Genomic DNA, 14,810 nt, shown 5'->3' with positions numbered 1-14,810 from the left:
TTTTCTGAGAAGTCTACTTCTTATTGCTTCCTCTTTTTGTGTGCCTCTCTCTTCTGCTTTATCTGCGTCTCTTCTACACCTCTTGCCAGGCCCATTTCTATTTTCACCCACTCATCCTAAAACTCCATAATTTGACCTCACTTTCACTTGCATTTTGAAGTCAACCATGTTTCAACCTTTCCCTAATTGACCTAATTTCTTGATGATTCCATTCGTTGTTTCCACTGTCTCTTCTACCACCTTTTCTTGTTTGATTGTATTTCTGTAATCTCTGTTTTTTCTTTTTCGGTTTTCCTTTGAAACCTGCTTTTATGTTGTTTGTTTGCATAGTATTTTCATTTAAATTGTGTTTCTTTAGTTTCTTCCTCTCCTTTTACTGTGGCATCATGTGCCTTTTTTTTTTACCTTTCATTGCCTCTTCTCTCCCTTCTGCTCTGTTATGCAGTTTCACATATGCGGCATGTCAATACAATCTTTTCATGTTTTTTGCTAAAGCACTTGTATTATTCTTCCCTATTTGTTCTATCCTATTCTCCTCCTTTTCTTTGTCCTTTGAAATCTTGCCCTGTGATGTGTCCCGTTGGCCTTCATTGCAGCTCTGGCACTATCCTTGATTCGCTGTTCAAAGTCAGGCACATTTTTCCTAGCATGAAATTCACTAAATCAAACCTCTTACAAATTGTGTGGAAAAATAGCCCACATTTTCATTTTACCCGCCTTGGCCTGGAAGAAAACATGCACATTTTGTGCATTGCTCACTATTCTATGGTCCAAAACTCAGAATGATGCCCAAATTGTACACCCAATACTTACCATACCCCGTAGGCTCTATATTTAATTGATACACAGTTTACACCCATATTGTGGTAATTTGTTTTTCCATTCTCATCTTCTCTTTCCCATTTGGTTATTTCTTTCTGTTTGTTCTTTTTCATTTGCGCTCTATCTCTTATTTATTCTCCTCAGATTGGTCGGTAGCTTTTGCCTAGCGTTCTGGTCCCATTTTTCTGAAATGCTATCTGTCTTTAGTTTATTTTGCTTCTTCTGATCTATTGCACTCTGTCACTTCCAGAGACCCTTTGCTATTCCATTCTTTTTTCCTTTTCTTCCTATTTACACCTTTTCCATTCCCTACAGCTCATGATCCCTTTCTTTCTGTTTTTCTTTCCTTTTACTAGTTAACATTTTTTCTGTCTCCCTATGATCCTTAATTATGCATTCGTTTTTACATGTTTCTTACTATCTTCGTTTTTTGTCTATGTCTCTTCATCCGCTGTCCTCTTTCAAATCTCTCTGTCCCTTAATTTTTTTATCAGATCAGTTTACACTTTCCTGTTTCACTTTTATTTTAAAAGAACTTGTTGCATGGATTGATTTTTTTCTTTAATGAATTGTTTCTTCCGAGCCCTTCACTTATACATGTCCAGACCCAGAATAGTATGCAAACCATCTAAAATTGTACAGCACAAAATGCCATTGAGATGAAAGATACCATGAGCATTACTTGTTCTTCGTTGCAGAAGCAGATTACACCACGGAGTGCATAAGTTTCTCCCTTTCTGACCAGTTCCTGGAGAAATACTTGGAACCAGGAAACCATAACAGCGGCCCGGATCTTGTGCGCACCTGTAAGAAATCACTGAGGGCAATAAAACAAGGGGTGCTTTGAGTGTGAGCTGTAATCTATAGCGTGAAAGCTAAATGAACTGTAAACTGGTATGCCCCTCTCCCTGATCACTCCCCTCAACCCCACTTGCCCCAATCAATGTCCATTCTATACCTTGCAGTCGGCTGGTGCTCACAGTCAAGCCGATGCTGTTTCATCAGTCTGAGGGTAGTTGGTCTCAGGCCCATGGACAGAGTTTTCCACTGTAGGGGTCTAGTAGTAAAAAGACCTGAATGGAGAGGCTGGGGAAGGGGTTGGGGATCAGCCTGTGTTGGGATTGGTGAGAGAATGAAATAGCGAGAGAGCGCTGTCAGGAGTTGTTAGTGTGTTTTAGGGTGGGCAGTGTTGGATTTGATCTACTTGAGCTGTTGATTATGACTGGGAATTAAGTGGCTGATAGCAGACTACAATATTAAGTGCAGTTTCTCTCGGTGTTTTTCTTGCGTGTCCCTAGATCTCTGGCGGTGTCAGTGTCTCTTGCCCTTTGTCAGCCTGGGCTTGATGTGTTTTGGAGCCCTCATCGGACTGTGTGCATGCGCTTGCCGTAATCTCTATCCCACCATCGGCACGGGGGTGCTCCACTTCCTTGCAGGTAAGTCATTGTCCCAATGTGCTCCAGCAGTTTCCTTTGAGGGAGGCATGTTATTAGGACTGCCCTGTGTGCCCGCTGTTACAGTCGGAACACAATCATCTAAACCATCCTGCCAGCCCTTGCTGCCTTTAGGAAGAGAAGACCCCTCCTGTCTCTCTTGTAGTGGTGTAGGAACAGTACCACACACCTACTTCTGTCTGCCCCACTATGACATGTTGCCTATTTGAGAGATTGTAGTGTCTACCTATATTCAGCTGGAAGCAAAAACAGGGGAAAGGCCTGTTTACACAGCCGAGACCTGGGTAATAGTGTGTAAACAATAAACAATGTCTCAACCGGTAATCATTTAGAAGACAAATGCATATAAAGAAAATAAATCAATATGAGAGCGACGATAAAAAGGGAGACCACAAAAGAAATGTAAAGAAGATGTAAATCTTATTTCGGGATGCAAGAAGTTATATCAGCACTACCTTACAGTATATGCATAGGTAACCCAATAGTAGGTGTGCACATTCGTGCTCGTGAAGGTGAACGGCGCAGTGACACAAGGTACGGTGAGAAATCAGCGTAAACGGCGCCAAAAAATACAATTGAATTGGAGGTCACGAAAACAGCAGTTAGTTTTACAGAGCGGGATCCAACTGTTTAAAGGAGACCACAGTAACGCTGAAGGGTCAACAGCGTTTCGACCTGTACAATTTCAGATCATCATCAGGACTGGGTTATGTAAATAAGGTGAGTGATGGGGCGGTAGTGAAGAGTCCAATGGAGAGGAGTGAATCGAGTCCGGAAGATGCAGGCTGGGAAAGATGCAAAGAGTGAGGGGTGTAGAAATGAATCAAATCAGGGCACACAGCAATGATATTGACAAAAATTAGAACGGTGGTAGGGAAATTCTGCGCTGGGAAGTGAAAATCCAAATAACAAAAAAGTCCTTCTAAATGCCACTGCTCCAGGTTTACCCTACAACGGCCACCTCACGTTGTAATTGTGGGCAAGCCCACCGAATGCAAAAATAGATAATAGGTAGTCCGAGCAAAATCATATAAATCTGAGCAACAATTAGAGTCCAAATGTCAATCTTGAGTATATTCTTCTTAATTAATTTCAAGCTTGTCAGGTCTTATCCAGTAATATTCTTGCGTCTCAAACAAAATGCCTTCAAGCCACAGAACTTGCCAACACGTGTTTTGTCCAACAGACAGTTAGTCATGGACTTCCTCAGGGCTAAAGACAAGATGAAATAACGTAGTTAAATTAAACAATTCTAATGCCCCTCATGGCATTTATAAAAATTAAGACACCGTGTTATCTACATAAAAAAGAAAAGAAAAGGAGGTAAGGCAACATTGTATAGTAATATGTGTCCCTCAAAGAAAACACAAAGTAAGAAAATAAATAACAAGATCGGTGTACTTTTTAGTTATTTATTTTTTATTTTTACACAGAGCACTTTGATGGTTTCTAACTTTTTAAAATCTTTTAACTCTTGTGGTGAAGGATAATACTTTGTGTTTATTGTTTGCAGGACTGTAATCCCTATAGAGGTAAGCTTGAGTGAGAGCCATGAACTGTGATCCTTTGCTGTAGTCCCAGCTATGTAGAGTGGTGAGGTTTAGTGGGAACCTATGGCTCTGATTAGGGTGAATTAGGGTGAATTAGGTCACTGAAGGTGTAACTCCTGTGTCAGCCAAGTCTGCTCCAGCTAGACTATTATACGAGCATATGCCTCTGGAAAAAGACATGTTCCTTTGGAGGATCCATAAACGGATTTGGTGAATATATCAGTTGTCAGAAATTTCCCTGGCACAGCTCTTGTTTCCACTGTTCCCCCTGATAAGGAGAATAAACGTGTGAATTTAGAACACTCCTATGGCTACCACCTCTTTGGGACAGTGTGAGAGGCCCCTATGGGATTCACTCCAGTGCTTTCTAGAGCTATTATCAAGGGAGGACCGAGAGGTTTTCCAAGAGGTTCTGCAGTAAGGCGCGCTGGTCTCAAACCTGGTGAATGGTGCAGCTGCTGATTCTTCAGACCTTGCGGCTCATGGAAATGAGTTCCAGGCTTTGATTGACTGGGCTCAAGCTGGAGACTAAACAGTGCCTAATAAAGCTTTCCTTCACTGATTATTCTTTAATTAGACCTCATATCGATGAGGAGACGAACCTCACGAATGTGAAAATGGAGATGTTGACGGCTGTGTGTCGGGATAAAAAATTGTTAAGAAGATGCTGCAAATCTTATGACACCCAGTGCCCCCAGAAGCAGAATTAACACAATCAAAGTCATCCCTACATCCGTATAACTCCTCTAAATGGACAGGTGTCCAGCAACAATGGCCGGCCAGGGAAAATCCACCAGCTAAGCTGCTACTCTTCACTTACTCTTTCACTTATAGTCGTGCCAGTGGAGGGAGAGCGTCACAAATCATCTGTAAGAATGTAGATAATTGCATGTTGTGCAAATGGCGAGTAGAGTCACGTGCTCCAAACACCCAATGAGAAAATCCTCTCATTGTCAAAGGGAACAACTCTAACAGGAAGTAAGCACCTCATTGGTAAATCCAGTGAAGTTATTCCTATTACTTTCTCGTTCCAAAAATAGGGACCCAATCAAGAAATGGATATGGAGTGGAAAAATCTGAATGCTGGCTTTACATTCCATATTCCCTCAGTTACATCAAGGGGACTGGATATGTGCCATAGACCTTCAGGATGCTTACTTCCACATCTAAACTTTAGAAAAATGTCAAACATTTCTGAGGTTTCTTGTGAGTAACAACCTTTTACTTTACAAAACCCTGTCATGAGCACCAAGGTCGTTAGCTGCTTTTCTGAGAAAACAGCTTCTTTTGCATTTTCATAGCAAGATGATTGCCTGATAACTGCATCAGCATCACAGGAAGCTCTAGGCCGGTATCAAATGACGCTTGCCATTCTTTGCTCTCTGGGTTCTCAAGTCTAGCACATACAAATCAACCACTGTACCAGTTCAATTCATCCATTATTTGGGTGTGGTACTGGACACTCAGGTCCTTCAGAGGAGAGAATTGTATCCGTCTGTCCAAAGTGTCACAAGGTCTAAGAACACAGAATCGGGCTGCACACCAAATATCCTCTTTGCAGTGATTGATGGCTTCTTGCATTTGCCTGGTAACCTTGTGCTAATCTACATGTGAGGCCTGTCGAGCAGTGTTTAGACAACCAGTGGTGCCAGTACTCCAGCAGCTGAGAAGGCAGGCGTATTTTTACTCAGCCTCTGATTCAGTCACTTCCTTGCGATGTCTATCAGAGAATCTTCTGAAGGGAATTTCTTTTTGATCAATATATCCCTCTCCTTCCAAATGCCCAGAAGAGGCCGTACTTGCTTAGTTTCTCCACTTACTAAGATCTGAGCTGAACTTCTTCGTTAATGTACATCTTGTGGGTATTACTACTTGTAGAAAGTCTCCATCGCAAACACCTTTCTTTACAATGCCTGTGGTGAAGAATTAAATAGAGGGTATTCAGAACGTATTTCCTCCCTTTAGAACTCTTTCCCCACTTAAGGAACTTAATAGTCCTCTCTCAATAGATGAGTCCTCCCTTTGAGCCGATCCATAAGGCGTCAATAAACATCTAACTTGCTAAGCTTCTTTCCTAGTCTCTATAACTTCACCTCACTGAATCAGGGAGATTCAGGCCCTACTTTGTATTCCAAAAGAATAAGGTAGTGATGAGAACTCATCTTGAGTTTCCTCCTTAAAGTAGTGTCAGGTTTTCTTGTTAAACAGAGAGTTGCACTGCTAGCTTTCTTTCCAAAGCCATCCTCTCTGACGGATATGTCGATATGTAAACGAGACAGAGGCCTTCCTGACAAACCTAAAGCCCATTCTGCTAGAGGGCATGTTGTTTGAGACATGCCTCCGTTTCAGAAACTTTGTTTATTCCACTGCTTTTTATGTTGGATGGGTTTGCTGCTCAATTCAGTGGCTATTGTTGATGATTTTCAGGAGGAGAAGGAAAGGTTACTAATCTGTAATTCTAGTTCTCCTCTAGGTCATACGCAATTCTCCCACCTCTGAGGAGGAATGATGGAAGTATTTTTCTGACACTCTGCCTAGGATTGTTTCTTTATTTAAAGCAATGAACTGGTCTAGTTGTCACTGACGGGGCCACTTGAGGACAGGACACCTTAAAAGCGCAAGGTCAGTTCTGCAGTCTGTGATTTCTGCAGCCTTGCCCTGCTTTCCTTTCTTTAAAAAAGTTTATAAAAAATGTTCGTTATCACTATTTCTTAATTCAGTGAACTTTATTAATACAATTGGCTTCTTTTTCAAATGAAAATAAATTAAATGTGGCCAATCTAGGATCTGTTAGGCTGCTTAAGTGTTTATTTGGTTTTTAGAATGGACTTCCTGCTAATAAGCATTTTACACTTGAATATATCCACGTGGGCAAGTCAATTCAGTGCTCATGACTCTAATGAGGATTCCCAAAGAGGTACCCTAAGATTACAGACTAGTACCCTTCCTATACTCGTAATAGTAGAGCAGGTTACTCTCATCTTCATTGCTTTATTTTATGAGTACATCAAATGTAGGTTATTGAGGGTATTGTTCTTTTTCATTTGGACTAAGAGGCTAAAATGACTGGTTCAGTCTGGTCCCAGGGTCGCTTTTTGTGAAACTTGATGGGCACATGATGATGGGAGTGATGAATGTTTTCATTGTATTGATGCTTTTATTGACTCCTTGTGTGGCAGACAGGGGAGGGATCAGTGGGATCACAATACAATAAGTGAGATTGATCTGATACCTACATTTTCCTTTCTCATTTCTTTGCTTCCCGCAGGCGTCTGCACTCTTGGGACCATTGCCTGTTATGTTGCTGGGATTGAACTGCTCCATCAGAAGCTCAAGCCCCCTGAGGAAGTGAGGGGGGAATTTGGCTGGTCCTTCTGCCTGGCCTGTGTCTCGGCTCCCCTGCAGTTCATGGCAGCTGCCCTCTTCATTTGGGCAGCGCGCACCAATCGCAGGGAGTACACACTAATGAAGGCATATCGTGTTGCATAGGTGTTAAACATTTCCCATTTCAATCTTATGTGTAGCCCTCATCTGGAGCGTGTGCAGTTCAATGGAAGATGCAAGGGCCACAGTGTGGTGGGGATAGACCATGCGGGCGCCCTAATCCATCACCTGCTGTCTCAGATCCTGGCACAGTTTTGGACTTACCTTTTACCCATTAAGGATCTAGATACCACCACCTACTGGTTAATTTATAATGGTTCCTCTGATTGTTGCATGCTCTGGCATCGTCCTGCCAGAAATCCTATTTTAGATATGTATTGACAGGGTAAAAGATATACAGGGTTCCTGTGTCCTCTACAGAATAGCACTGCAGTTGCTCTGGCCAAAGACCTAATCCTAAACTGCAGCCAAACTCAAACCTAAGGTATTAATCTTCCTAACAACTGCAGAGTTTATATCAGAGAAGTACCAGACCCTCTCTCCACTGTGGGCCAGCCATTGGTCATCTGGTAACTATGGCATCTCAGTTTTGTCTCTCACCCACTGTCCATCAGTGATGGAGAATTGGGGCTGGTAGATGTAGTCCACAATACAAGTAAACCAGAATTATGCTTTTTCCCCGCCACATAGTATTCAGTATAGGTCAGGATACTGGACTCCAGCTTTGTGTGCTAACCAACTCACCCCATCCCTCAAGAGGTGGACTTTGATCTCAGGAGTCCGGCCTCCATCGCAAAGCTTTCACAGCTGTCTCACCTCTTCCCCAGAGGTGGTGTTTGCTTTAACACCCCCCGCCCCCTTCCCATCACTCCATGTGGTGGAGTTGACTCTCACCAATAGACCTAGCCACTCTTCCAACAATGGCGTTGGCTTTTGCCACTAGACCTCAGCTCCCTTCCCAAAGGTGCGTCTAGTACTTAGTTCTCGCTCCCAGAGGTAAGCTTATATATCTCACACCTCAGGCTTGTGCTCCTTAAACAGACTAGAGTTGCATTCCATGATTCCCGACTCCAGCCCAAACATATCCCCCCTAGACCTCACATCCTTCCCTGACATGGTATTAGCTTTCACACTAAACCTCACCTCCCTCCCTCCCAGAGGTGAGGTTAGCCCTTACCTCTAGTCCTCACCTTCCTCCCAGAGGTGGGATTAGCTCTCACCACTAAATCTTACCTTCCTCCCAGAGTTGAGGTTAGCCCTTACCTCTAGCCTTCACTTCCCTCCCAGATGTGGAATTAGCTCTCACCACTGAACCTCACCTCAGTCCCTGACATGGTATTCGCTCTCAGCACTAAATGTCACCTCACTCCCTTACATGGTATTAGCTCTCACCACTAAACCTCACCTCCCTCCCAAAGGTGGAGTTTGCTCTCACCACTAAACCTCACCTCCCTCCCAGAGGTGGAGTTTGCTCTCACCACTAAACCTCACCTCCCTCCCAGAGGTGGAGTTTGCTCTCACCACTAAACCTCACCTCCCTCCCAGAGGTGGAGTTAGCTTCAGAAGTTGAGTCTCCAATCCATAGCTATGGCAACTCAGTATGCAATCACCCATGTTGAGTTAGAGTATGGGAGTCCTTATGCAACAGCCGTGCGCTCGCACCATAAAGCTATACCGCTGGGCAAGAGTTTTCCCCTGACACAACAGAACTAGGGTTAGCCGATCAAAACCCTAATCAGAGCCATAGGTTCCCACTAAACCTCACCACTCTACATAGCTGGGACTACAGCAAAGGATCACAGTTCATGGCTCTCACTCAAGCTTACCTCTATAGGGATTACAGTCCTGCAAACAAGACTTCAATGTCTAATGCTAGTCATACTACAGGCCTGGCATGAGAGTCTAGAAATCCAGACTTCTAACCCTGTGATCTTGCTAGAGTTTATCTCTCTACAGAAAGTATTGCAACGTCCAGGAATCCAGACTTCAACCCTAAGATCCGGGAGCTAGACATCACCTCTCTGTAGAGCTGGGAGGAGATTCTAGGAATCCAGACTCCAATCTTGAGAACCCACCAACAGAACTCCTCTTGGAAGAACTAGGATGAGAGTCTAGGAATCCAGACGCCAACCCTGAGATCTCCCCACTAGAGCTTGCCTCCAAAGTGTTGAGATGACAGCCCACAAATCGAGAGTCCACCCTTTAACCTACTAAAGCTCACTTTGGTTCAAAGACTGGGCCAGAGGATAGGATTCCAGACTCCAACCCCTATAGCTCAACAGAAGAACAAATCTCTCATAGGTTGATAAGATGTAGAAATCCATACTCCAACCTTGAGATCTCGCCACCAGCAACCAGCGCTACACAGCGCCTGTGTGGAGTAGACCCCCTGAATGTAGGCTCCAACCTTGAACCTTACCACTAGACCTCCCTTTGGATTGCTAGACATTCAAGCGCTGTGCCAGACTCCACCCCTAGGTTTCACCTCCAACTCTGAAATCGAAGAACTAGAGACCTCTTTGTGGAACTGGAGTGAGTGTCTAGAACTCCAAACTCCAACCCTGAGTCTTGCGACTAGACCTTGCCGCGACAGTGCTGGAAAGAAAGTACACCCATCCAGGCCCTAGCCTTGAACCTTTCCACTAATGCTCAGTTTGGTACAGAGCTTGGGTTAGAGGTTAGGCGATCACCTCTCTGTAGCGCTAGGATGAGTGCCTAGCATTATCTAGTAATCCAGTCTCCGACCCTGAGATTTGCGAAGTAGAGTGAACCTCTCTGTAGAGCTGATATGAGTGTCTCTGAATCCAGACTCCAACCCTGGGATCTGAGTACCAAGGGTGGCCTCTCTGTAGAGCTAGAATCAGTGTCTAGGAATCTAGATTCCGGCCCTGAAATCTCGCTGCTTGAGTTTGAGACCTCAGAGCTGGGATGAGAGCCCACAAATCAGAACTTCAACCCTGGACTTAACCACTAAAGGCCACACTGATAGAGCTTGGACTCGAGGCTGGATATTTAGACCCTTACACTGTTACCACACCACTAGAGCTCATCTCTCTTTAGGACTTGACACTGAGCACAGGAATCAAGACTCCACCCTGAGATCAACGCACAAGAGCTGGGATGAGAAACTCTGCAACCAACCATGGGCTCATTCGATCTGTGGTCACCCCAGCTTTGTGCGATCTTGCCACTAGAGCTTCATTTAAATGTTGCAAATTCCCATCAGTAATTTTAGCCCTAAGCATGTCTCTTTGTCCAGAATTTCAGGAGACAGTTTGCTATTGCAGCACAGTGTCTCAATGCCCTCGCCCGTCTCTGTGCTATTTGTCTGTTCAACCATGTACACATATCATCGCACATAGAAAAGTGAGAGGTTTGTTTGTGGTTTTATTGTTGATTTTTACCTTTATTATTTAGGGTTTTATGTTTTTATATTGTGTGTTTTTAAAAACTTTTTTATCTATTTGCTTATGTTTTACTGAAAATCTCCGGGGTATTGAAGTCCTACTAGGATCAATTTTAAAATGTTTTGTGTTAATGGGGAGCGCAGGTGAATCTCCTGCAGGGCACTGCCAATGGACACCTAAGTAAAGCAGGCACCGGAAGCTGGTAGTACGTTGCCTAAGATCACACACAAAGTCAGAAGCAGAAGCATAGGTTGAAATCAAAACTTCGCACTTGTCTCTGGGCCAGTTACCGGCAGTCTTTCAAGTCATAAGCTCAGATTGCTAATGTCCGTTTGTGTGCCACTCTCCCTTCATGACTTTCATGAACTCTTTCGCCTCTCTAGGATTTTTCTTTTTATGGATGCGCACCGCGTCCTGAAGCGACATTTTTATGTGGTTTTGTAAGGCGCTGAAAAGAACCTTTGGTTTCACTGCTGCTGCGGAGAAGCTCTCGTGAGAGATGGTTTTTTTCATATGGTGCATGCAGTGGCCAGGGCTATGACTGCTTTGATCTGGCTGAAGAGCCTTCCAGTAGTCTGATGGCATTTAACCTGTCAGTGCTCCTTCTGGTCGGTTTACACAGTTTCTTCAATGTAATCTCAGTAAAGGCGCACTCGAGAAGGGGCCCATAGTAATGTCCCAAGGAAGGGCTTCTGGTATTGCAGATTAGACTGCCCAGTGTCACTGAAGGTGTAAGCGGATCAGGAACCCCTTTAAAGGGTAGGTGTCCAGGAATGCGACGGAGCAGAGTATTCCACCCGGTGGGGCTTTTAAGACACTTTAAATGGTGAGGCGATTGATAAAAGAGATGAGCTGGGAGGGCTCCCTTGTTGAGTAAAGGAATAGAATAGTGTGTTTTGCAGCCAAGCAACTGCTCATGTCCTAAATCAGCATATGGGGTACAGTGTAAGAAGTTCTACTTTTGCTGCTGCTTCTCTGTGATCTCCGACACCTGCCTTCCCTTCTGAAGCCTCCGTTACCCGTGTCCATTTTTAATGTGTGTAGATGGTATGCTCTTTCGGGAGCCATGTGTCATGATTTTTAGAATGTATGCTTTCTGTGGCAGACTCAGCAGCATGTTCTCTTCTGTAACACTTGCAGGGTCTGTATGAGCAGTAATGCGCCTCTTGCAAGTTTTAAGATTGTGTTTTTCGTTGCAAAGATTGGCCAGGGTTTGCAGTTCCAATCAGTTTTTGCCCTTTAGAGTCACCCCTTCGTGTACTTTCTGCTGAGGCCAGCTCACTGCTCTCAAACCGAGCACATCCCTTGCTGTCGGTGCCAGTGGCGGAAGCGGAGCACATAATCCACAGGAGCATCCGGTGCGCCAGGTGCCCGGTTCCGAGGTTAACCTGTTGGGATAAAACTATCAGCCGTGATGGGTAGATCAAAGATATTGCCCACACTGGCTTCAGCTTTTATTATCAGCAACACCACCTAGAAGTATATCTAGGCTTCTGTCTTGAGAATACAAGCACAGAACTGCTAACTCTGCCTGTTTCTGCAAACGAATTATATATTTTTTATTACAAATGTTTACATTTTTTAACTGTGCCTCCTACAATATCCTTTGCACAAGCGATTGCTAGTTGGAAATGAGGAAATCTTCTTATGTGTTACTAGAAACTATCCTCTGGAAAATGTCTCTCTTGAACCACATTTTTAATTATTGTAACACATTAATCAGCATGTTCTAGGTTACTAATCTTTGACACAGCAATTCTAATCCTAAGCACAGGTTACTTAAGTCGATTTCACATTATTTAAGGGACTGCTGCCTACCTGCTAATGGGTCGGGGTCTGTGGGACTGTCTACTCTTATGAATCACCCTACTTGTCTTTTAGGAAGCAGGTTCCACATAGATTCTGGAGAGTCCTCTAAAAGGGCAAACTATGAAAGTGGCCCTGAAATCAGCTCTCCTTTAGACGGCTCTTAGATGAGCTCCCAACGCCACCTTTTGTCAGTGCGGTGTGTAGAATGAAGTGTTGTTGAAGATGATCATTAACATAGTAAAGGTGCCTCTAGAAAGAGGATTGGCATGATCGGTGAGGCTTTCCTAAGGTTTGCGGCCACCTGATATTCAGCCAGCATGGGCATGAGGTTGGCCTGGGAAGTTCTGCACCTTCAACAGGAGGAGGAATGTCTAGCTGATGCTTTTGAGAGTAAACAAGAAGTCTTAGTTAGGTTCAATTAATTGTTTTATTTTTGGATAGAGAGAAGAAATTAGACTTCGTTGTAAACACATTTCAACTTTAAACAATAACAGCTTTACAGACGACAACATTAGTTGTAAACAAGCAGAGGAGCACAAAATGGCACACGCTGTGGTCAGGCCAAGGCTAACAGATGTGTCAATGAAGGCATGGTGGCTTTCTTTGTTTATTGTCCTATAAATTCTCTTTGACTTAGTCTCTTGCTGACTCCAATAATTCCTTCCTGGCTCCATATAAAGTATGATCCTTTCATGCAGCAGCTATCTTGTATTTAAAGTATTTTGAGTACTGTTGTAGTTGAAACTGCTAAGAACAGAATTGTCAAGACTGGTTTACTTTTTTTTCACCATATAAAACAATTATGTTTAGCTTTTAATACATTTTATAAAAACATTTAAACCAAAAGGATAAAAAGCTTATGTATATACACATATATACATAAAATGCGGTGTATAATATGTAGTATATTTAACTATGTACTGTATTGCACATAACATTTTAAATATTTGTATTATTGTTTTTACTGAGCGTTCACAGCACAGCATCCATATTTCTGCTTCCTTCTTTTCTCAACACTATACAGTCAGAGTGAAGTTCAAAATAAAAAGTGTGTCTTTTTACTGAATTACATCATGTGGACTGCACGCCAGCAAACACCAAGCTGACGCTTGTGTTGTGAGTTTGCAATACATTTATGTACCCTTTTTTGATTGGAGGGAGTGGTGTCCGTCTAAATCTTCCATCGTCGTCCCCTAACTGAAATCCCTCAGGAAAATAGTGTCCGAGGGGGATTGTTGACCATGCATAATATTTAGTAGAGGAAGCTGTCAAACGTTGCATACGCCCACTTTCGGGAACTTTTTTTGAAAAAAGTATCCAACTTTGTGAAATTTATTTAGTTAAAAAAACATAGGTAATATAAACACCTAAAACTAGGTTTTCACTGGAAAAATACAAAAAAGGCCAACATTTAACTGAAGAATTATCCCACAAAAAGGTTTTGCAGGAATCCTGAACAAAAACCTTAAAGGAAAATATTGAGGGTGATAGGTATCGGAAAAGGTTGGTAGGAGCTTGGCTAGATTAGCATTAGTTCGGTTATTGAAAACGGGGTCTAATGTTACACCTTTTGACCATACAATAGTGTCATTGCTCATTTTGGTCCTGCCCATCCCTTCATTTTTCATGTTGTTTTCTGTTTTTCTTGTGTACAGTAAAACGGTTCCAAACTTCAGTTTTCTTGAAAGAAAGGCGTGACTACTTGGCACTAGAAAATTAAAATGGGTTGCTTTTTTAAAAATTAAAATACTAAATGTTTCTGTTTGCACTGCGCAAGAGAGGAAACATTACATAATGTGTTAACTGAAGAATTGTGCAAAAAGATACATTTATTTGAAAAGTTGTAAATCCAATCCTTTCTTCCTGAATTCACTTATCCCATATCTTAACGTGCCCTAAACTGACACCACTTGAGCACCATTGACCATTTGCAGTTTGTACTCTGTTGTAGTTTATTTATTCATGCGTTGTGTAATGTTCATTGACTTTGTATTTTCTGTTTATTACTGTTAATGAAGAACGGTGCAAATAAATGTGAAAAGACCTGATTTCTGGTTGTGATTTGAGTTTGTATGAACATTTTAATGTCTGGGAAATGTTATGGGTTGCTTTAACCAAGAGTTTGGACTCTAGTGGCATCACTACAGGGTGTGGTGGTGTCACTGGCCAGTTCTATCATTTAGAAGTCATTGCCAGAATTGAAGCATTGAACCCAGGAGTAGCCTGGGCAAGCCTAGACATCAAGAGGCAAACAGTGGTGTTCCAATGAAGAGTGGGAGGCAGGAATGCTGTCGGGGACATGGAATGACCTTTCGTTGGTCACCACAGGAAACAGTAACTTGAATTCCTGTAGGAAATTCACCTTTCTAATATATCTCCCTCCC

At 42.9% G+C, this 14,810-nt stretch overlaps 1 protein-coding gene across 5 annotated transcripts in view; it reads left to right on the top strand.

Annotated features, from left to right (window-relative positions):
- The window catches only part of CLDND1 (claudin domain containing 1), a 65,916-nt gene extending 51,442 nt beyond the window's left edge, over window positions 1-14,474 (top strand). For 3 of the 5 annotated variants that reach the window (XM_085651671.1, XM_085651673.1, XM_085651672.1), the window contains exons 4-6: window positions 1,521-1,628; window positions 2,121-2,258; window positions 7,095-14,474. In XM_085651671.1, coding sequence (XP_085507797.1) covers window positions 1,521-1,628; window positions 2,121-2,258; window positions 7,095-7,315 — 467 coding nt within the window. In that variant the 3' untranslated portion in view covers window positions 7,316-14,474. The remainder of the gene's footprint in view (window positions 1-1,520; window positions 1,629-2,120; window positions 2,259-7,094) is intronic. The other 2 variants (XM_085651674.1, XM_085651675.1) reach the window with 1 other exon arrangement.
- The last annotated feature ends 336 nt before the right edge of the window (window positions 14,475-14,810 follow it).

The sequence above is a fragment of the Triturus cristatus genome, chromosome 4_1, assembly GCF_964204655.1.
Source record: "Triturus cristatus chromosome 4_1, aTriCri1.1, whole genome shotgun sequence".
Taxonomy (NCBI): domain Eukaryota; kingdom Metazoa; phylum Chordata; class Amphibia; order Caudata; family Salamandridae; genus Triturus; species Triturus cristatus.
The sequence above is the reverse complement of the archived record's forward strand: the minus strand, read 5'-3'. Positions and strand labels throughout refer to the sequence as shown.